Below are 21,759 nucleotides of genomic sequence, written 5' to 3' on the forward strand. Positions count from 1 at the left end.
AAAGAATTTGAGGAAGCAATAAAGCAGAGGAACATCCCAGTAAAATGACAACAGAAGACTAAACCAATGAACAACCCATTCCTACAATGACAGGACCAAAGTACCATCCATACATATTAAACTCTGAACGTAGATGGTTTGGGCTTAATCAAACCTCATAGATTAGTAGACTGGATTAAAAAACAAAACCCATCTATTTATTGTCTAGAAGAGACACACTTCACCAACAAAAATCAGCGGAAACTATATTGCACGGGTTTTGTTGTTTTGTTAGTTTTACCTCTTCAAAACACTTTCTACTGATTAAATCATTCAATGACTCATAGATCATACAGTAGCATCATTTTCTTCAAGAAGGTTCTTGATTTTCATTTCTTCAGCTATACGTTAGTAATTTAGTAGCATGTTATTTAACTTCATGATGTTGTTAATTTCTTTTTTCTCCCTGATGTTGATTTTGTTTTGTGGCTTTTCATTTGAGGGGATGTATAGTAGCTGTGTAATGGAGATTGTCATATCTAGTAACATGTCATTTAACTTCATGGCATTGTAAATTTCTATTTTTCTTTCTTTTGTTGATTTTGTATTATGATTTTTCATTTAAGCGGATGTACAGTAGCTGTGAAATGGAGACTAACATCCAGATGTTAGGATACAATGTAGTATGCATTTCTACTTCCAAAGATGGACTTACAATGAAACTGTTCACTATATCCTGACAATAGGATGCTGGACTCTCTGCCATTGTCCATGCCCGCAATGATGGACATATGACTGTGTATGAAGAACTATATTTTAGTAATGATATAGAGGAACTAGGTGGGGGGGGAGAGAATTGGGGATGGGATAAGGGAAATGCCAGGAGCCTATGGAACTGTATCATAAAATGATAATAAACACACACACACACACACACACACACACACACACACACAACCCAACTAAAATCCTGAAGGCCCAAGTGGTGCCCTGTCTGTCCCTCCCTGGCACCTGCATCTTTGGCACGGGCTTCCTACGCTGGCTGCTCCAGCCACACTGAAGTGCTACCTTCTCCCTCTCACAGGCAGCATGTCCCTCTGTGACAAGCTCTCCTTCCTCATACTGCCAGTTCCCACTTATCCCCGGGATCTCATCTCAGATATCACTTCCTTAGGAACCTCTCCCTTCCCCCCAAGTCTCTGTGGGTTCCTCTTTCTAGAACCATGCTCCTGATCTCACTTATCCAGTGCTGATCGTAGCTGAAGCTTTCTCTACGATGGCATAAATGGATGATAGCAGGTGTCATGTAGTGGTCATTATTCTAACCCCTGCCCCTGACAGAGGTAGCACATTGTAGGTGCTCGGATTATTGAATGAATAGATCCACGAATGAACAGTCAGTAACAAATATTCCTGCCTTTTTTCTGTACTGATTTGGAATCTTTTTTAAAAAGATTTATTTTTATTGGAAAGGCAGATATACAGAGTTCACTCCCCAAGTGGCCACAACAGCTGGAGCTAAGCCAATCTGAAGCCAGGAGCCAGGAGCTCTTCCAGGTCTCCCACATGGGTACAGGATCCCAAAGCTTTGGGCCGTCCTCGACTGCTTTCCCAGGCCACAAGCAGGGAGCTGGATGGAAAGCGGGGCCTTCGGGATTAGAACCGGTGCCCATATGGGATCCCGGCACGTTCAAGGAGAGAATTTTAGCCACTACGCTATCGTGCCGGGCCCCTGATTTGGAATCTTATCACTGATTACAAAACCACTGTCAAAACACCTATACCAACTAATTCTTAAGGATTGTGTGTCTCTACACTCAGCTCCTTAGAACCAGTGATCTTTGGGTCCCTGGGCTGTCACAGGCTCTGGTAAGTGTACACAGGGGATGAGTGGGTCCCTGGGCCAAACAGCACCTAGGTGTGCAGACAGTAGGTTCCCACGTGGCTGGCAGTGGCCGAGGGGAGCACAAGGATGTGCTGGCGATGAAGGTCACAGTGCTGGTCTTCCTCAGGGAGCTACTGGAGCAGCCCCAGCGTGGTTTCAGCAATGCCATGGCTGCACAGTACTGGCGACCATGTGGCCTGTCACAAGATGTCTCTCCCACAAGGCATCAAGCACTATACTTGCAGTCCTTCAAGTGGACCGCAGTGGGGAGCAGAGAGGGGAAAGAGAGTCTACCGCATACTACTGTAGATGCACCAGAACGGGGATCTGGTGGAAGAACTGGAGAAGCTGGGAATCCAGCCCCCGCACCCTTGGATGGAAAGGAGGACTCAGACTTATAGCAGGAGAGCTGACCACATGAGTCACCTCAGCTACGCTGCCCTTGGCTGCTGAACACTGGCTGCCCAGTCCTCCAGCCAGGAGCACTTGGGAGATGCAAGTTTGTTTGCTACTCAAGCTAATGGTTTCCTATTGTGAACTTAATTACAACCCCCGGACTACCATAATTCAATGCTGCCTCATGATGTTGCTGTAAACAGAATCTGTTGTTAGACTGCCCCTCCGGTCTTCGCCTGACTCAGGAGTTAACCGTTGGTACTCGCGATGCCTCTGCAAGGACTCGCCATCCTCCACCTGCTGAAACTTCTTCTGCTGAGGTAAATACTTGCTAGAGAAAGAAGGTGTGATGGCTTTTGTTTTGAAATAAATCAACATGGTGCGGTGGGGGGGGGCGGGGACAAAAGAAATTAGTGATCTTGTTTGACTATAAAAAAGAAATGACACGAGCCTGGTGCAGTAACCTAGCGGCTAAAATCCTCGCCTTAAACATACCAAGATCCGATATGGGCAGCGGTTTGTGTTCGGGCAGCCCTGCTTCCCATCCAGCTCCCTGCTTGTGGCCTGGGAAAGCAGTCAACGATGGCCCAAAGTTTTGGGACCCTGTACCCACGTAGGAGACTTGGAAGAGACTCCGGGCTCCTGGCTTAGGATTGGTGCAGCTCTGGCAGTTGTGGCCACTTGAGGGGTGAATCAACGGACAGAAGATGTTTCTGTCCGACTCTCCTCCTTTTGGTATATCTGCCTTTCCAATAAAAAAAATACATAAATCTTTAAAAAGAAAAAACCCATATCTCATATCAAGGTGACTGTGTTTAATATCTGACAACAGCTCCTGGTTCCAGCTTCCTCCCAACGCAGAGCCGGGGAGGCAGTGGGTATGGCTCCAGGGATGTGGCTCCTGGCACCCTCATGGGGGATCTGGATTGTGTGCAGGGCTTCTGGCCTCTGACAGGCCCAGTCATGGTTCCTGCAGGCATTCAGAGAGGGAGCCAGGGAATGGCAGCTCTCTCTCTTTTGCCTCTCAAATAAATTCATACACGCACACACTCTCTCACACACAGTTTTCACTGCAGAACTACTGAGTTCTACATGAAACATTCCAATAATGCAACAAAGATGGTCTCCAAACCCAGGCGGCCAGACAACGGAACCTTGCAGAAGATGCAGAAGGAAGAATGTGTCCATGGCACTGGACATTCCTGACAGAATACAGTTAGTCCAGCATAAAGCTTTCCCCAAGCCTATTCTTTGAACCTAATGAGAATTCAGACAATCTGCTCAAAGCATATCCACCACATACCTCAGGACAACAGAGGACGCCAAACAGTGGAACACAGTAGGAGCAGAGTAGGACAGCACCAACTTCAGTGGGAGGAGCCAGCACTGTGGCCCAGGGGGTTCAGCTGTGTCTTACTAGAGCGCCAATGTAAGTACTCACTGCTCTGCTTCCAATCCAGATCCCTGCTCGTGTGCCTGGGAAGGCAGCAGAAGACGGCCCAGGGGCTTGGGCCCCCGCCACATACAAGGCAGACCAGGATGGCTGGCACACACACAATGTCACTTAATGGGAAAAGTTCTGTAAAACAGCTTTAAGAGACTGGACGAGACTCAAAAAAAAAATAGAGAAACAATAAATTGCCTACCTAACAAGGTACAAATGTATACCAAAAATTTACATTTTGCTTTAATGTAGAGTGTAGGTCTAATTTTTTTAAAAAAGATTTATTTTATTTTTATTGGAAAGTCAGATATACAGAGAGGAGGAGAGACAAAAAGGAAGATCTACCCTCTGATTCACTCCCCAAGTGACCCCAATGGCCACAGCTACACCAATTTGAAGCCAGGAGCCTCCTTCAGGTCTCCCATGTGGATGCAGGCTTTGGGCCATCCTCAACTACTTTCCCAGGCCACCAGCAGGGAGCTGGATGGGAAGCGGCGCTGCCGGGATTAGAACCAGCTCCCATATGGGATCCCGGCACGTCCAAGGCGAGGACCCCAATGGTTAAGCCACCACACCAGGCCCAACAGGTTTAATTTTAATTCTGAATATTCTTGATTGCCTTGTATTTGAGGAATCTAGAGAATGATGTGCTAAGAACATTTCATATTCAAATCATTTAGTGAAACCACATTGAATTTTCCTAGAAATACAACCTTGCTCCTTACTTTTACTATGATAAAGATGAAAGGACCCAGAACTTGGGGGGGGGGGGCAGCAGGATGGCTCTTTTAGTTAATCCCCCACGTGCAAGTGTTGGTATCCTATATAAGCACCAGTTCATGTCCCGGCTGCTCTGCTTCCAATCCACTCCACTTGTGCCCTAGGAAAGCATCTAAAGATGGCCTAAGTCCTTGGGACCCTGCACCTGTGTAAGAGACCTGAAAGAAGCTCCTGGCTCCTGGCCACAGATTAGCTCAGCTCCAGGCAATGCAGTCATTTGGGGAGTGACCAGCAGGCGGAAAATCTGTCAGTCTCTCCTCTCTGTATATCTGCCTTTCCGATAAAAGTACTAAATTTTTAAAAGAGAATGAAAGAACACAGAACTGCAGAGCTGAAAATCTGAATTTGAACACTCTACACACAAGCCACCTGTTACCCTGTCTTATACTTTTCTAATACTTTTTTAAAAGATTTATTTAATTTTAGAAAGTCAGATATGGGCCTGGTGCAACAGCTTAGCAGCTAAAATTCTCGCCTTACATGCGCCAGGTTCTATATGAGTATCGGTTCTATCCTGGCAGCTCCGCTTCCCATCCAGCTCCCTGCTTGTGGCCTGGGAAAGCAGTCAAAGACGGCCCAAAGCCTTGGGACCCTGCATATGTGTGGGAGATCCTGGCTTTGGCTCGGCTCAGCTCTGGCCGTTGCGGTCACTTGGGGAGTGAATCATTGGATGGAAGATCTTCCTCTCTGTCTCTCCTTTTCTCTGTATATATTTGACTTCGCAATCAAAATAAATAAATATCTAAAAAAAAAACACATTTCACCAACAAAGATATGCACAAAGTGAAAGGATAGAAAGAGATTTTTCCATTCTAATGGAAAGCAGAAACAAGCAAGTGAAGTCCTAATTTCAGACAAAACAGACTCTACCACAAAGACTGTTAAAAGAGCTGAATAAGGGCGTTACATAACGATTCAGGGATAAATTCAACAGGAAGATGTGTCTATAGTAAACTTTCATGTACCCATTGCCAGGAGCACTGGCTATTTAAAACAGTAATGCGGGACTTCAACACCCCACTTTGATGAATGGACGTATCAATCAGACATGAAGTTAACAAAGATACAACACAGCTAACCTACATTATGGACCAAAGGGACATTCATTCACAGTTGCAGAATACACATTCTTTTCATTACCACATGGAACTTACTCTAGTATAAACTATATGAGGCCATAAAGTCTCAGCAAATTTTAAAAAACTGAAATAATACTATGTATCTTTTCTAACCAAAATGCAATGGTCAGAAGATTTTTAAAAATCTCTACAGAAAAAGATTATTTTTAAATAGTAAAAAAAAAGGATTTATTTTTATTTGAAAGACAAATTTACAGAGATAAGGAGATACAGAAAGATAGATCTTCTACCCACTGGTTCACTCCGTAAGTGGCTGCAATGGCCAGAGCCAAGCCGATCTGAAGCCAGGAGCCAGGAACCTCTTCCAGGTCTCCCACACATATGCAGGGTCCCAAGACTTTGGGCCATCCTTGACTGCTTTCCCAGGCCACAAGCAGGGAGCTGGATGGGAAGTGGGGCTGCTGGGATTAGAACAGGTGCCCACATGGGATCCCCACACGTTCAAGGTGAGAACTTTCAGCCACTAGGCAACTGTGCTGAGCCCAGAAAAACAATTGTAAAATTCACATGGAAACACAAGAGCCCCTGAATAGCTAAAGCAATCTTAAACAACAAAAACAAAGCTGGAGGCACCACAACACCAGTCTTCTAGGCATACTGCAGAGTAGTCATAGTCCAAACAGCCTGGTACAGGCACGAAAGTAAACACGAAGACCAATGAAACAGAAGAGAAAACCCAGAAACTTTTTCATACATCCACAACTAATTCTTCTTTGACAAATGAGCAGGATCCTGGAATAACGACAATCTCCCTGACGAACAGTGCTGGAGAAACTGGACCTACGTGTACAGAAATATAAAATAAGACCCCTTCTTTACACCTTGCGCAAAAATCGATTCAAAAATGGACCAAGAATCTAATTCTATGACCTGATATCATCCAACTGCTGGAGGAAAACATGGGGGAAACTTCAAGACATTGGCCTAGACCAGGACTTCATGAGCATGACCCCAGACGGCATCAAGTCACAGGTGGATGGTCCTGTTGCTGGTAAGTGTGAGCCACGGGAGGGCATGCCTAAGGTCTTCAGGGTCGCCAGTTCTCATCTTAGCAGTGGAACTGCTCCATGGGGGCCAGGCACATGTTACACGTTGCTGTGGACTGCAGGCAGCTGTCCCTTCCTTCTTTGTGGGACTGTCCTGGGCATGAACTAGGTTAAGATATTTAGACATGGCTATGAGGCTGACGTGGATTATAGATACCCCCCGCCCCCAATTCAGAATCACAGCTTTTTTTGGAGCAGTCACCCTGCCGTATCATTTTTAGATTGGTACTCCTGTTGGAAAACCTTCCTGGCTGCATCCCACAAGGCTATGTCAAGCAGTAGGTGAGATGAAGTGGAGAACCCAGCCTACCATGCTGCCAACGGGGGAACGTGAGGGCTACCCCCAACCTTTCCAATGCCGTAGCCCAGTGTGCTTCCCAATTGCTATTCTAAGCGTTGCTGATAAGATGCAGAATGCAGAGGGCTTTTTTTGACTCAGGATTTTCATTAGATTTTGCATTGATTTCTATCACAGAACTATCGGATACAGTTTCGCTGTAACCGATACTCTCTGGTAGAACTTAAGACATTTAACATCTCATCCTGACTCTCGGAACACGTGCAATGAGAAAATGACCATCGGCAGTGGTAAATTTAGGTTCCGTCGATAGTTCTCAAGGACGAGAGAATGTCTGAACATCATCAAATCAAGCAAATGCAGAGTTCACTGTTTTAATCTGGGGACTGTAAATCTCTCTCGCTCAAGAAGCATTAAATATGGATCACAAGCTCATCTGTCTATACTACCAGGAAATGAAACACCCAGAGGCACAGGAACTTGCTTACTCTAACTTGAGTGACCTTCTTAAAATTACCCAGGTAAGGGGTCCGGCACGGCAGCCTAGAGGCTAAAGTCCTTGACTTGCATGCACTGGAATCCCATATGGGTGCCGGTTCATATCCCGACAGCCCCACTTCCCATCCAGCTCCCTGCTTGTGGCCTGGGAAAGCAGTCAACGATGGCCCAAAGCCTTGGGACCCTGCACCCATGTGGGAGACCTGGAAAAGGCTTCGGCTCCTGGCTTCGGATGGGTTCAGCTCTGGCCCTGGAGAATACACTTTTGTTCCCAGGCTCCTCTGATCATGTCTATAGTTCTTTTCTTTTTTTTTTTTTTTTCTTGTATTCTTGTTGACAATCTTTACATAGTTAATTACGGTAAAAAAAAAAGGTTCAGGGGGTATAGGGAAGTGGGTAATACTATTATGTCCATATTGTTTCCATCATGTATCTGAGGTAAAGGGGGATATTGAGGGAGAAGCCCCACCCAGTTTCCCACCCACCCTAAGTCCCGGATGTGGGGCATGCTCTGAGATACTTGCTCAAGTGGTTTTAATAGTTCTCCAGTTATGAATCGCTGCCAGTTTCGCTCGATGAGGTCATCCACTGACTGACATAGTCCATCATAGGGTCTTCATTTGCCCAGTATTTCGCTGCCAACATATAGCTGAGGTGGTTGATTGACCTGTTCTGTCCTCTGTCTTTTCTTGGCTAGGGTTCTGAGTCCAGCAATTCGATTGGGGAGATCTCCAAAGAAACTTTGAGGCATTCCCAGACCAGGTTCTTGTATGTTCTAGCTAGAGTTCTTTTCTTTTTTTTTTAAGATTTATTTATTTTTATTGGAAAATCAAATATAGAGAGAAGAGGAGAGACAGAGAGGAAGATCTTCCATCTGCTGATTTACTCCCTGAGTGGTAGTAAATCACTACCGCACTGGCCAGAACCAAGCCAATCTAAAGCCAGGAGCCAGGAGACTCTATTGGGTCTCCCATGCGGGTGCAGGGTCCCAAGGCTTTGGGCCGTCCTCCACTGCTTTCCCAGACCACAACAAGCAGGGAGCTGGAAGGGAAGCGGGGCCACTGGGATTAGAATCGGCGCCCATATGGGATCCTGACACATGCAAGGTGAGGACTTAATTAGCCAATAGGCTATCGCACAGGGCCCATCGAGCTATTTTCCAGTATGTGCTACCGTGGTCTCTCCCAGAAGGGACCAGGGATGCTGCTAAACATCCTGCTTGCCACGGCACACCCTCTTCCTCAACAATGATTTTCTCAGCCCATATCCCAGCGGCTGGAAAAGCCCTGTCATAAGAGAAAGTCAGTTTTGCCCAATTTCACATATACTGTTGACTGTAAAATAAAAAGAACTAAAAATAAGACCAGATCAAAATAAAACCCCAAAGTTCCCACTGTTTTGTTTATTAGGATTCAAATATTCCTACTTCACTGCTAATTTTCCTGGTTTAAAAAAAAGTTGTATTTTATAATTAGACTTCCAAAGAACATGAGGTCACTAAATTAAACACAAAAGAAATAATACGCTTGCTCAAATTGAGAACAAAAAATTCAAATTAAAATGTTCATCACAAAACAACAAAAAAAAACATTAAAAACAAGCCTTTCAGGGCACACGTTCAGCTAACTGGCTAAGACAGCACTCGGGCAGCCCACATCCACATCAGAGTGCCTGCGGTGGAATTCCGGTTCGGCTCCAAACTCCAACATTTCCCCAGTAGTTACCATAGCAGGCAATGGTGATAGCTCAAGTACTTGGGTTCCCTACCACGTAAGTGGGAGACCCAAACATGTTCCTAGTTTCCAGCTGTGGGAGGGAACAAACACACATGAGCACTGTCTGCTTCTAAGTCTGGCTCATAAATAAATAAAAATTTAAATTTAAAAATATTTTCTATTATATTGTCATTAGAAGACCACGCTGGGGGCCAGCATGGTGGCACAGCCAGCTAATCCTCTGCCTGCAAGTGCCGGCAATCCACATGGCTGCCGATTCTAATCTCAGTTGCTCCACCTCTGATCTGGCCACCTGCTTATGGCCAGGGAAAGCAGCCGAGGATGGTTCAAGTCCTTGGGCTCCTGCACCCACGTGGAAGCCCTAGAGGAAGCTCCTGGTTCTGGATCAATCTCAGTTCAGTTAGTTCCGCTCTGGCCACTGCAGCCACGTGTGGAGTGAACCAACAAATGAAAGAGCTCTCTCTACATCTCTCCCTCTCTCTGTAAAAATCTGCCTTTTTAATAAAAATAAATACTTCAAGAAAGCAAGCCACACTGATGCTGCTCTGGAGAGTAGATTCCTAAAGAAACAAATTCAAAATTTCTCTCTCAAGAACTATGCCAACACTTAACAACTCCCACTGTTGATATTCTTGCTTAATAGCAAAAGTTTTAAAAATCTGAAATAATCAACCTGCAATTCCTACAGGAGAAACATAATGTTAGTATAAGAAACTAATCCCGGGCTCAGCACTGTGGCCTAGCGGCTAAAGTCCTTGCCTTGAACACACTGGGATCCCATATGGGCGCCGGTTCTAATCCCAGCAGCTCCACTTCCCATCCAGCTCCCTGCTTGTGGCCTGGGAAAGCAGTCGAGGATGGCCCAATGCTTTGGGACCCTGCACCCATGTGGGAGACCTAGAAGAAGCTCCTGGTTCCCAGCTTCGGATCGATGCAGCACTGGCCGTTGCGGCCACTTGGGGAGTGAATCATTGTACGGAAGATCTTCCTCTCTGTCTCTCCTCCTCTCTGTAAATCTGACTTTATAATAAAAATAAAAATAAATCTTAAAAAAAAAAGAAACTAATCCCAAGAAAAGTTCTTGTTACAACGAACCTGTAAATTTTAAGCTGAGGAAACAATGGACCTCTGATAAGTGACTAAGAAATCTATGAGTCGCCAGCACATTGGCAAGACGCCAGGAACCCTTCTGCCCAGGTGCTCAGTGTCTTGCCTAAGAGCTGATTTACTGTATCAGGAGTTCAAAACCAGTTTTCCATCTGAAACTAAATTGCCTGAACAGTTTATCTAAGGACATGCACACAGATAAAAATAGAGCAAATAGTCACTGGCGTGTGTTTATTGCTGTTAGCTTCTGAAAATGATAATGAGGATGACCAGAGGCGGGCACTGGGCACGGTGGGTCAGACGTTACTTGAGGGCCCCCATCCCAGACGGGAGTGTCCAGGGATGGGGCCCAGCTCCTCTTCTGACTGCAGCTTCCTGCTCATGTACAGCTGGCAGGACAGCAGGAGATGACCCTCAAGTACCAGGGTCTCTGCCACCCACATGGGGAGACCCAGATGGAGTCCCAGGGCCTGGCCGCCCCTCGCAGCTGTGGATATTCAGGAAGCACACATGTGAGAACAAACTAATGTTCTTTCTCTGTCTCTATCCCTTTGTCTCTTTTTCAAAGCAAAATAATTTAAAACTTAAATATATATATAGCCCTGAACGGTTCTCATCTTGCATGTGCCACCAGGATCCCATATGGGCACCAGTTCTAATCCCAGTGGCCCCGCTTTCCATCCAGCTCCCTGCTTGTGGCCTAGGAAAGCAGTCGAGGATGGCCCAATGCCTTGGGACCCTGTATCCGCATGGGAGACCCAGAAGAGGCTCCTGGCTCCTGGCTTCAGATCGGAGCTGCTCCAGCCATTGCAGCTACTTGGGGAGTGAGTCAGTGGACGGAAGATCTTTCTCTCTGTCTCTCTTCTCTGTATATCTGACTTTGCAATTTTAAAAAATTAAAAATAAATCTGAAAAAAATATGAGTAAAGTGAGAAGAAAAAAATCTTCCATTGCTTTAATGTTGGATGAATTATTGTATCTGCCTAGGAGTGAAGAACTCAGCCACTCCATATACTAAAAATAAAGTTACATTTAAAATGCCACACAGCAAAGAAATATCACCAGTTGATGAACGTCTAATTTCCATTTAATTATTGTTCTAGTCATGGGCTTGTTTCAAAGGCTCGTGTTATCTTAAGGTACTAGTAAATTATGCCTTGATACAGACAACATGGGCTTCTGGGCCACTCTTCACAGTCAGTGACCTTCCATTAGCCCAACAGGCCTGGCTGCTGGCTGACCAGTCTCTCTCCAGGGGACAAGCTCCCAGAAAACCCTAGTGGAGGAATTAGTAAGAGTCAAAGATGAGGGGTCCACGCGGCAGTACAGTGGGTCAAGAAGACACCACAATGCCCGCATCCCCCACAGGTACAGGTTCAATGCTGGCTGCTGCACTTTCAATGCAGCTCCCCATTAAATTCACCTGGCCTAGCACTTCAGCCCCTGCCAGCTTCGTGGAAGACTCAGATAAGAGCTGCCTGCCCCTGGCTGCATCCTGGCCTGGTCCCAGCTGCTGCAGTTATTTGGGGAGTGAACCAGTGGATCGAAGATGTACTCTTTCTCTGCAACCCTCTTCCAAAGAAATACACATTGTAACAAATTTTAAGGCGAATATGGAAACAAGAAAATGGAAACACAAAATAAGTACAGTTTCAAGCGCCTTAAAAAAAAACAAAACACCATCCTCTTATTTTAAAGAAGGAAAAATAGAGCATCAAGAAGGTTGGTAAACGCCCCCAGCTCACAGTATCTGCTCAGCCAACCCTCATTCAGGGGCAGCTGTGTACAAACGCTCATGACCATGCAGGGCCAACAGCGGGAACCCCTCAGCCACTGAGCTGCCCCTGGACCTTCAGCCTCATCGCTTCCTAGAACCTCGGCCTTTTACAGCTGGAAGGCATGGGAAGCTGTGAGGAAAGGGAGTTTCTGAGAGCTCACTGCTATGCCGTTCATCCATTCCTCAAACATTTACCGGCTTCCTACCAGATGCCGGGTCTTAGCATACCAAGACAAGGCGCACAGTGGTTACAGGAGCTCTGCGGAGACGGAAGAGCAAAGAAATTCAAATGTGATACAAAGGAGCCTTCCCTAGTGATATGGGGGCAGAAGGTGCAGCCTCATTCCCTCTGCTCAACATTCCCTCTGTTTGTGGTACCTGCATCTTTTAGGGCTTGCCTGCAGAGCTTTACACTGGAAGGGAAAAAGAATGTGGAAAGTTCCAGTTACACCAAGGCGTGTAGGGAACTATCCATTTTCTAGTTTCCAGGCACTGCGCCCAGGATATTATAGTCAGCATTTCGTCAGAGGATACCTGGTTCCATTCTCATTGTCCCAAGGAAGCTGGTGGAGAGAAGCTTTGTCCCCAGTCGGGACACACTGGAACCATAATTCAAATCCATGGTTTTCCTGGCTCTGACCATCATACTCCTTCCTCTTCCACTGCACCTCTCTACACAGGATTTTTTAAATCACCCCCTACACACACACACACACACACACACACACACACACACACCTTATTTCTGAACAGTCCACATGAAAAAAAAAATAAGAGAAAACTGAAAAGTTTGCAGAGAGGTAGGTGTTTGGCACAACAGTTAGGAAATCTCTTGGAATGGGCTCCCACATCCCATACTGGAGCGACTGGATTCAAGTCCTGACTCAGCTCTCGATTCCAGCTTCCTGCTAATGCCTGGGAAGCCACACAGGGACCCCTGCCACATCCAAGAGAGCTCCAGAATGAGTTCCCAGGCCCAGAGTTGGTGTGGTTCAGCTGTGGCTGAAAGGGGAAGGTGGGGAGTGAACCAGTGGAAGGAAGATTAGCAAGTGTCTGCACCTCTCTGCATTTCTAGCAAGGCAGATATTAATAATATTATTAGTGCTAGAATTTATTCTTTTTTTAATTCAGAGGAAAAAGTTAAAATTAAAGGTATTAAAGGTAAGGAATTAAAGGTAAGTTTAGAGATGGATGCCTGGCACAGTGCTTGGAGTGCAGATTTGGGGTAGCCGCACCCCAAAAGGGAGGGATTGCATTCAAGTTCCAGCTTGTGCCAGCACCCACGGAGAGGCGGCTGAGGGCTGGGGTCCCTGCCACCCCCATGGCCCACCTAGGCTGAGCTCTGGGGGTCTGCCTTGGCCTAACCCAGCCCTGGCTGCTGTGCGCATCTGGTGGGTAGACCAGGAGAGAAGGGACTGGCCATTCTGGCTTTTTTCTCGTGATTTTCATTTCATTGTTTGCTTTCTCTAAGGTTATTTTTCTTTATTTATTTGGAAGGTAAACACAGGATGTGTGTGTGTGTGTGTGTGTGTGTGTGAGAGAGAGAGAGAGAGAGAGAGAGAATATTTCCCATCCTCCTCACTCACCAATGAGAGAGAGAGAGAGAGAAAATATTTCCCATGCTCCTCACTCACCAATGCCCCAACAGCAAGGGCTGGGCCATGGCCAAGTCCAAGTCAGAAAGACTTACTTTGATCTGGTCTCTCACAGGGGCCAGGGACTCAACTGCTCGAGGCATCTGCACTGTCCCCCCACGCCCCACCCTACCACGTGCACTGGCTGTTAACTGGAATCAGTTGTTAAACCAGACCTTGAACGCAGGCGGTTTAATTAGGGGATGCAGTGTCCCAAGCTGGCTCATTAAATGCTCCGCTGTTTCAAACAAAATCAATGATTTTTACAAATCAGCTTAAAATGATATGTTTAATACCAAAATTAAATCCATGAGTATGAAGTGTCTTTAAAACTTCCGTGAAAAATGAGCCTTATGATAAAACTATACAGGGATTTCAAAAACTTCTTTGCACCCAAACAACTATCATTTTTCATTTTGTTATCCATGAACTTTGTGAAATCTCCCCCAAGCATCCTGCAAGCCATAACTCTAGCCTCCAAAGCCATCGCTTCACAGTCTAAAAACCGAAGGAAAGAACAAGTTGCAACAAGCTTTTCCTCCTGCGGAAGCCCCTCGCCCACCTGCGGGCAGGTGAGCTCCCAGCACAGGTGCGGGAGCGACTCGAACCAAAGACCCGCAGCCTTGCCCTGCCGCCCACCCGACCCCGGCAGCTGCACGCGCGGGCCCCGCTGGACAACCTCTCAGCGGACAGGGCAGTGCGGAGGCGAGTCCTCCCCAAGTACCCCCGAAGCCCCTCGGGGAGCCCAAACGTGGCTTTCCCCACTGCCTCCGCGCCCACAGCTGCAGGCGTCCAAACAGAAACCTCGCTCTGTCGGCCCAGGACAAAGGCAGTAAAGCCAGCGGGCCCCTTCCCCCGGGCGACCGGGTCCTCGGCGTCCCCAGGCTCACCTCGCGGCGCGCCGGCCCTGGCGTCCCCCAAAGTCCTGCGCCCCGACACCAGCTGGGCCAGCAGCGGCAGCAGCAGCGCGCGGGGCCACGACCGCCACGCCGCCATCGTCCCGCGCGGCCGCACGCGGGAAGAACGCCGAGGCTCCCAGGGGTGGGCTGGAGCGAGGAGCGGCGCAAACGAGGACGGGCGCCCCACACCGACGCTCCGGCGCCGCAGCCCCTCAGCTCGCCCGCGGCTCCTCAGCTCTGTCCGGCGCCCACCTCAGAGCGTGCCGCGCCCCCTGGCCACGCCCACGCCACGCCCCTGACACGCCCCGGACCGGCTCAGCCAGAGCACAGACCCCGCCCCAGTCCCGCCCCTCCAGAGCGCACCTCTCCATCTCTCCTGGCCCCGCCCCGGCCCCGCCTGGCCCCGCCCCGCCCGAGTGCGAGCCCCGCCTCCGGTCCCGCCCCCACCACCTTGGCCCGGCCCCCAGAAGCAAGGCTAGCTGCTTACCCAGAAGAACTGACGAGTCACCTGTGGACGTGATTTGGGAGAACAGTGTCCTCCGTGCTGCTGTTACTTAACCTGTGCAAAGTTGGTGCTTGCCGAGGGGATGGGTGCTGATTGTTGCAATCCTGCCGCAAATCCCTCAAGACCCTGCTTTCTCTTTCTGGCCAGAGAGCTTCGTTTGGCTGAAGGGACGCAGGCGAAATAACCTCCCCGATCTCCCCAGCAAGGCGTGCCACTGTCTCCTTAGACAAAGCCTTAGGAAGCTTTAAGACGCCTTGTTGAGCAGACATTTCGTTCCAACCTCCGAACTCGGTAAATCTGTTAGAATCTAAACCACCTGGTTGCAAGGACTCTAAATAGCAAATAAATAAATAAAAATAAAAATTCAGCAAGGAGAGTTATATTCCCGCACCCCACCCCACACGTCTGAGTGCACCCAGCAAAAGGGAAGCAGTATCCAGTGGAAGCAATCTCCGATCAAGCAAGAGCCTGTACAAGCAAGGGCTTGTACAGAATGATTCCCCAGGCTGGCCATTAGTTATACCTCTGCAAAATTGGAACGACATGCTTGCTAGCTCGGCCACAGCAGGCATCTTTGGAACTTCTGGCTCTCCCCCAAGAATGTCATATCAATAACCACGAGATTTGCAGCTCTGTGCATCACCTGTGCAGAACACGATGTGTCGTTGTCGCTGTTTTTTAAGTGGAAGGCAAAGTGTGTAATTTGTTGGGCACCTGAAAATCCGAATCACAGAATCTAATGTGTGGCGCCTCGTGTGACTTTCTCTGGAAGGATACACCAATTATGCAAGGTTGTTGGATGCGGTGGCCGCGCCTGCTCTGAAGCGGCATTGCTAGGAGACACTGACTGACCAGAGGACAATGAAGACCGCTGTCGGCACAGCCAGCATCCCAGCTGCAAACATTCCCTGAAGTCGCACCTGTCTGCACCGATTTCCTAAGCTGTAATGGGGGACTGGCGCACAGCCTTTGCCTCCCAGCGCTATGCCTTCCTGTGAAGCTGTTAGATTTTTTTTAACCACATTTTTCCTGCTTCTTCTATTTTTTATATGAATATTCCAAACGCACCCCTTCTTCAAGACCCATGTCAAATACTCCCACTTCACTTATTCCTCTATAAATCTTACAGCTTTTAGTTTATCATAACTTTTTCCAGGCTGTTTCTCCCACCCCCCTCAAAAAGCAAAGAGACAGACAAGAGATCTTCCAATCAATAATCCACTCCCCAAATGTCCACCATCCACCACAGTCAAGGCTGGGCTGGATCAAAGCCAGAAACCATGAACTCAATCTGGGTATCCAAGGTGAGTGCTGGAAACCCAGTGACTCGAGGCTTTATCAGCTGCCTCGCAGGAGTGAATATGGACCTTGAATCCAGATGGTGTCACATGGGATGGGGGATCCCCAGCAGCTTCTGGAAACACACCCCCCACTTCATACATTGCCTTAGGCAGTAGGATTTAGTGATTACCGTGCTAGTCCCGTGAGGTCATGAGTATTACAAGGCGAGTACCTGCTAGCATAGTAGCTATTTCAATCTTATAACAGCAGTACTTTCTTACCTTTGTTGTGGCCAAAGTCCTCCTGGCAGATTCCTCCTCTTCCACTCTGGCTGTCCATGTTGGGAGCTCCAACTGGGACCTATTCCCTTGTCTCACCAGTGATGGCGTGGTTTTCCTGGCTTGCAGTGCCATCTGTATACTGGTCATGACGATGACTAGGTAGCTCCCATTTACATACAGCTCTATACTTGGCATCACTGCCAAGCCCTGTCACTTGGTAGGTCCCAAACTGTTTTGTCCTCTCAGTCTTCCCCTGTCAATCAGACTCAGACTCAGCACCCAATGTCCTCGGTCCCTTCCTCTAGCTCGCCTCCTCCCAGTGCTATCCACCTTGAACCCTCCTAAGGCTCAAATCGGCTGCTCCAGCTCTGCTCACATTCAACTCCAGCTCAGCCTCCGGCTTTTCCTCCCATTCTGCAGCCAGCAGCCGACCCTGAGCCCCACGTCCCAAGCCCTTGCCCTGATTCCTGGAGGGACCTCGCTGCCCTCACTCAGTCCAGGATGCGTCCCTCTTCTTGCTACACGAAGTGGACACATACACTTTCAGGCCCCAGAACCACCATGCCCAGCCCTGCCCCAAGGCCTTCCCGCACGCTCTCTCCTTCCTTCCACCTGACCCCTGGTTCTTCTCTCTTGGGCTTCTCTGATCCCTCGCATTTGCTATCATTCATAACTTCATCCTCTTTGATGTTTTAATGAGTCTCAATCCCCAGCACTTATCCTTGTTTTACTCACCAGTATATGCTCAGAAAGTCTGAGGGAACTTCAAAAATTTTGCAGCAAAATGCCATTAGAAGATATAACTGGGGCCAGCAACGTGGCATAATGGGTAAAGCTACCGCCTGCAGCGCTAGTATCCTATATGGGTACTGGTTCGTGTCCCAGCTGCTCTGCTCTGACCCAGCTGCCTGCTGGTGGCCAGGGAAAACAGCAGAAGATGGCCCTAGTACTCAGGCCCCTGCCACTCCCATGCCAGTCTTGACTTCAACCTTGCGCAGCCCTGGCTGGTGTGGCCATGTGAGTGAACCAGGGGTGGAAGATCGCTCTGTTTCTCCCTCTCTCTCTTAAACAAAAACCTCTCACTTAAAAAAAGAGAGAGAGGAGAGACACATAAGAGATACTCATTTTGGTGCAATTTTTAAAGTCCATGCATAGTTTTTTCCACAATGCACATTTTCCATGAACTTTCTGAAGTTCCTCTCATGTTGAACAGACATTCAAAATGTTGGGACAAATGAATGTTAGAGTGGTTTGCCCAAGATCTCAGAGCCAATGAAGTAGAAAATGAAGGGATTCAAACCCAGGTGACCTGATTTCCACAATGAAATCACTCCTTCACCTTAACTTAACCATTCTTGGAAGCCCAGTGTTGCCACCGCCAGCGTCCTATCAAGGTGCTGGTTTGAGTACTGATTGCTGTGCTTGCAACCCAGCTTCCCGCCCTTGCCTGCACCTGGGAAAGCAGTGATGGACAGCCCAAGAGCTTCCCATGCATCCGAGTGAGCAATGATTGATGGCTGGAGAGGATGGGTACAATTTTGTTATGAGAAGTTTTGCCCTTAAGAAACCCGTAAGTAAAGGGTAGTGGGGACTTCTCAGTCAAGAGAGAGATTGTCTGGGTAGGGAATTGGGAGGCCAGATAAACGGCCACAATCAGCAACAAAAACTGTTCGGTGCCAGTGCTGTGGTCTAATGGGCTATCCTTCATGTCAGTGCTGCCTGACTTCTCTTTCTTCGAATGGGGTCAGCCGGGCTAAATGCAGAGCTGGATGGCGTCTGCGGGAATCTTCCATTCAACACTTCCATGGTGGCCGGGAGATAAATTCTGCTGCGAGCCTTCAAGATGAAAGCCCAACTGAAAAGTTAATTAAAGATAAAAATGGATGCTGTCAGTTTAACTGCTGGAATCAAGCGCATTTGAGAAATTAGAGGAAGAAAAAGTTGGCATTGATCGTGTGTTACAATCCAATCCTTCAGAACGAATGTTCAGGGGCTAAGGAAGATTCAAGGGCTGTTTCCAGGACTGCAATCAAAATGTAAAAGTGCAAACATATTTTAATACACAAAACTTCGGTTTATTTATTTTTATTTGAAAGTCAGATATACAGAGAGGAGGAGAGGAAGATCTTCTGACTGTTGATTCACTCTCCCAGCGGCCACAACAGCCAGAGCTGCGCCAATCCGAAGTCAGGAGCCTGGAGCCTTTTCCAGGACTACCATGCAGGTACAGGGTCCCAAGGTCTTGGGCTGTCCTTGACTGCTTTCCCAGGCCACAAGCAGGGAGCTGGATGGGAAATGGAGCTGTCGGGATTAGAACTGGCGCCCATATGGGATCCTGGTGCATGCAAGGCAAGGACTTTAGCTGCTAGGCTACTGTGCTGAGCCCTGGTTATATGTTAGGTGGAGTGTAATAACTAAATAATACTACAGAACATCACATCGTGCAAACACAAAATTATCAACCATATATAAGACTCATTTGTCCTAACAGGATTTATTAACAGCAGATATATACATCATAATGTCACAGAATCAATTACCAGTAGCAAAACAAGCCAATAAAGAATGATAACTCAGCTATGAAGCATGCGAATTTACAATGTGTCCTGGATGGGGGTCAGGGCAGGGCAGAAGTGTTCTGGATGAAAAGCAGGTCTTATTAAGCAATGAGGATATGGAGGCTGGCATGGTGGTGCCAGGGTTATATCTGCAATCCCACATCAGAGCGCGAGTTCGAGTCCAGCTGCTCGGCTTCTGCTCCAGCTTCTTGCTAATGTGCCTGGCAACGCAGCAAATGACCCCTGCCACCAGGTGGGAGGCCTGTGAAGATCTTAGCTCCTGCCTTCAGCTTGGGCCAGCCCTGGCTGGTGCAGCCATTGGGGAATAAACCAACAGATGAAACATCTTTCAGTTTCTTCCTCTCTCTCTGTCATTGTGCCTTTCAAACAAACAACTACATATCTTAAAACAATAAAAGAAAGGAGAATATTGTTTCTACCTTAGGAACATGCAATGCAGTATTTCATGACTGCTTAGATTTTAAAAGCTATTTCAGTGTGGGAGTAATGAGTTAAGTTGTGAAAAATATTTGTCTTCCCCAACTGTAAGCAACTGCCTAGGTTGCCCTGTACCTCAGCAAGTGTTACACAGCTGGAAGAAATGCAACCAATAGCTGGTGGGCATTCTGAGCCTTATTAATGTCAAATTTGTGTTAATTATAGCAGTATGCAAGCATAGTTGCTTATGCAATTTTTTTTAATATATTTTTCTTGGAAAGGCAGATTTACAGAGAAAAGGAGAGACAAAAAATATTCTATCCACTGGTTCTCACCCCAAATGGCCACAATGGCCAGAGCTGAGCCGATCCAAAGCCAAAACTCAGGAGCTTCTGCCGGATCTTCCACATAGGTGCAGGGTCCCAAGGCTTGGGGCTGTCCACTGCAGCCTTCCCGAGCCACAAGCAGGGAGCTGGATGGGAAGTGGAGCAGTTGGGACATGAACCAACATCCATATGGGATCCCAATGCTTAGAAGTAGAGGATGAGGGTCCGGTGCGGTAGCATAGCTGCCAAAGTCCTCACCTTGAACACGCCAGGATCCCATATGGGCACCGTTTCTAATCCTGGTGGCCCCACTTCCCATCCAGCTCCCTGCTTGTGGCCTGGGAAAGCAGTTGAGGACGGCGTAAGGACTTGGGATCCTGCACCTGTGTGGGAGACCTGGAGGAGGCTCCTGGCTTTGGATTGGCACAGCTGCAGCCATTGTGGCCACTTGGGGAGTGAGCCATCAGATGGAATATCTTCCTCTCTTTCCTCCTCTCTGTATATCTGACTTTCTAATAAAAATAAATGTTTAAAAAAAAAAAGAGTAGAGGATGAGCCAATTAAACCATCAAGTGGGGCCTTCTTTTTTTTAAGATATGTGAGGAAGGCAGGAAAGGCTGAACTGGACATATCATCTTGGGCCCCCAGGCAGGGGCTGCAGATTGCCTGGGGAAGGAGGCCTGGGGATGTATTAGAGCGGGAGCAGCTGAGGGTAGGTTTGACGGGAAGAATGGTTTATGGGGCTTCCACAGATTGGGCCACTGCACTTGAGGGTGGGTGAAGGAGGTGAGCTAAGTGGTTTAGAGGGTGGAAACTGAAGAGCATGTCTGGGTCAGGTCAGGCGTGAGACCTAGGCTCGGCTAAATAGCATTGACATTGCCCACTGGTACACATAAAAGTTAGGGATGAGGGACAAAAGTTAGAGATGGGAGGACATGCCTGGCTAGTTAGGCCACAGTACCCACCACAAGTGTCAGAGCAGAAGGTGGGCCACATCATCTGGGCATCCTCATTCATCAGAACACGAGAGAACTGTGTATGGGGGCAAACTCTGTGTGGGAAGCGTGGGCTTGCTTCTATGGGACTGTAGCACCTGCTGGTTTATGAAGAGAGCTGGGGATGACGACTGACTGAGCCAGGCTGGACCACAGAACTCACCCTCACCTGACAGGAACCCACCTGATACTCATGAAGGATGGGGCTCTGGCACATGCAAAGGCCAAGACTGAAGGCAGACAATGTCAGGCAGGGCCACTACACCCGCCAGCATGTGTGGGATCCAGGGCTGGGAGCATACCTGGTAGGGAAACTTGAAAAGCTCCCTTAATATGCTAAACTCCCCAGTGGGGAACCCAAGAGCTGGGCTAGGGGCAGGACAGGACAGGCAATGCTGAATCACTCCTCAGCATTTGTGTGGGCTGGGCCAGGGTATACCTGTGGCATGAACAAGGGGTGTGGGCCATGTCCAGCTGGGCTAGTTAGCAACACATGCCAGTGAGAGCTAAAACTGCCGGCCATGCCTGGCTGGGTCAAAGTATCTGCCAGCACATACAAGACCCAGGGCTGGGAAAGGATGTAGCAGGAGAACTCTAGGGACTCCCCAGCTCAGTTGTAGCTTCCACTGGTGAGTTTGAGAGCTAGGCTATGGATAAACCAGACTGGACAAGGCAATCACACCAACTGGCACATGTGTGGGCTGGGTCTGGGGGCAGGCCAAACTGGGCTAGGCTCCAGCTCCTGCAGTGCTCATGA

At 48.0% G+C, this 21,759-nt stretch overlaps 1 protein-coding gene across 1 annotated transcript in view; it reads right to left on the reverse strand.

Annotated features, from left to right (window-relative positions):
- The window catches only part of CHRNA5 (cholinergic receptor nicotinic alpha 5 subunit), a 38,381-nt gene extending 23,512 nt beyond the window's left edge, over nucleotides 1-14,869 (reverse strand). Inside the window, exon 1 of the mRNA XM_058665508.1 lies at nucleotides 14,610-14,869. Coding sequence (XP_058521491.1) covers nucleotides 14,610-14,715 — 106 coding nt within the window. The 5' untranslated portion in view covers nucleotides 14,716-14,869. The remainder of the gene's footprint in view (nucleotides 1-14,609) is intronic.
- Nucleotides 14,870-21,759: the final 6,890 nt, after the last annotated feature.

This window comes from Ochotona princeps, chromosome 6, assembly GCF_030435755.1.
Source record: "Ochotona princeps isolate mOchPri1 chromosome 6, mOchPri1.hap1, whole genome shotgun sequence".
Taxonomy (NCBI): domain Eukaryota; kingdom Metazoa; phylum Chordata; class Mammalia; order Lagomorpha; family Ochotonidae; genus Ochotona; species Ochotona princeps.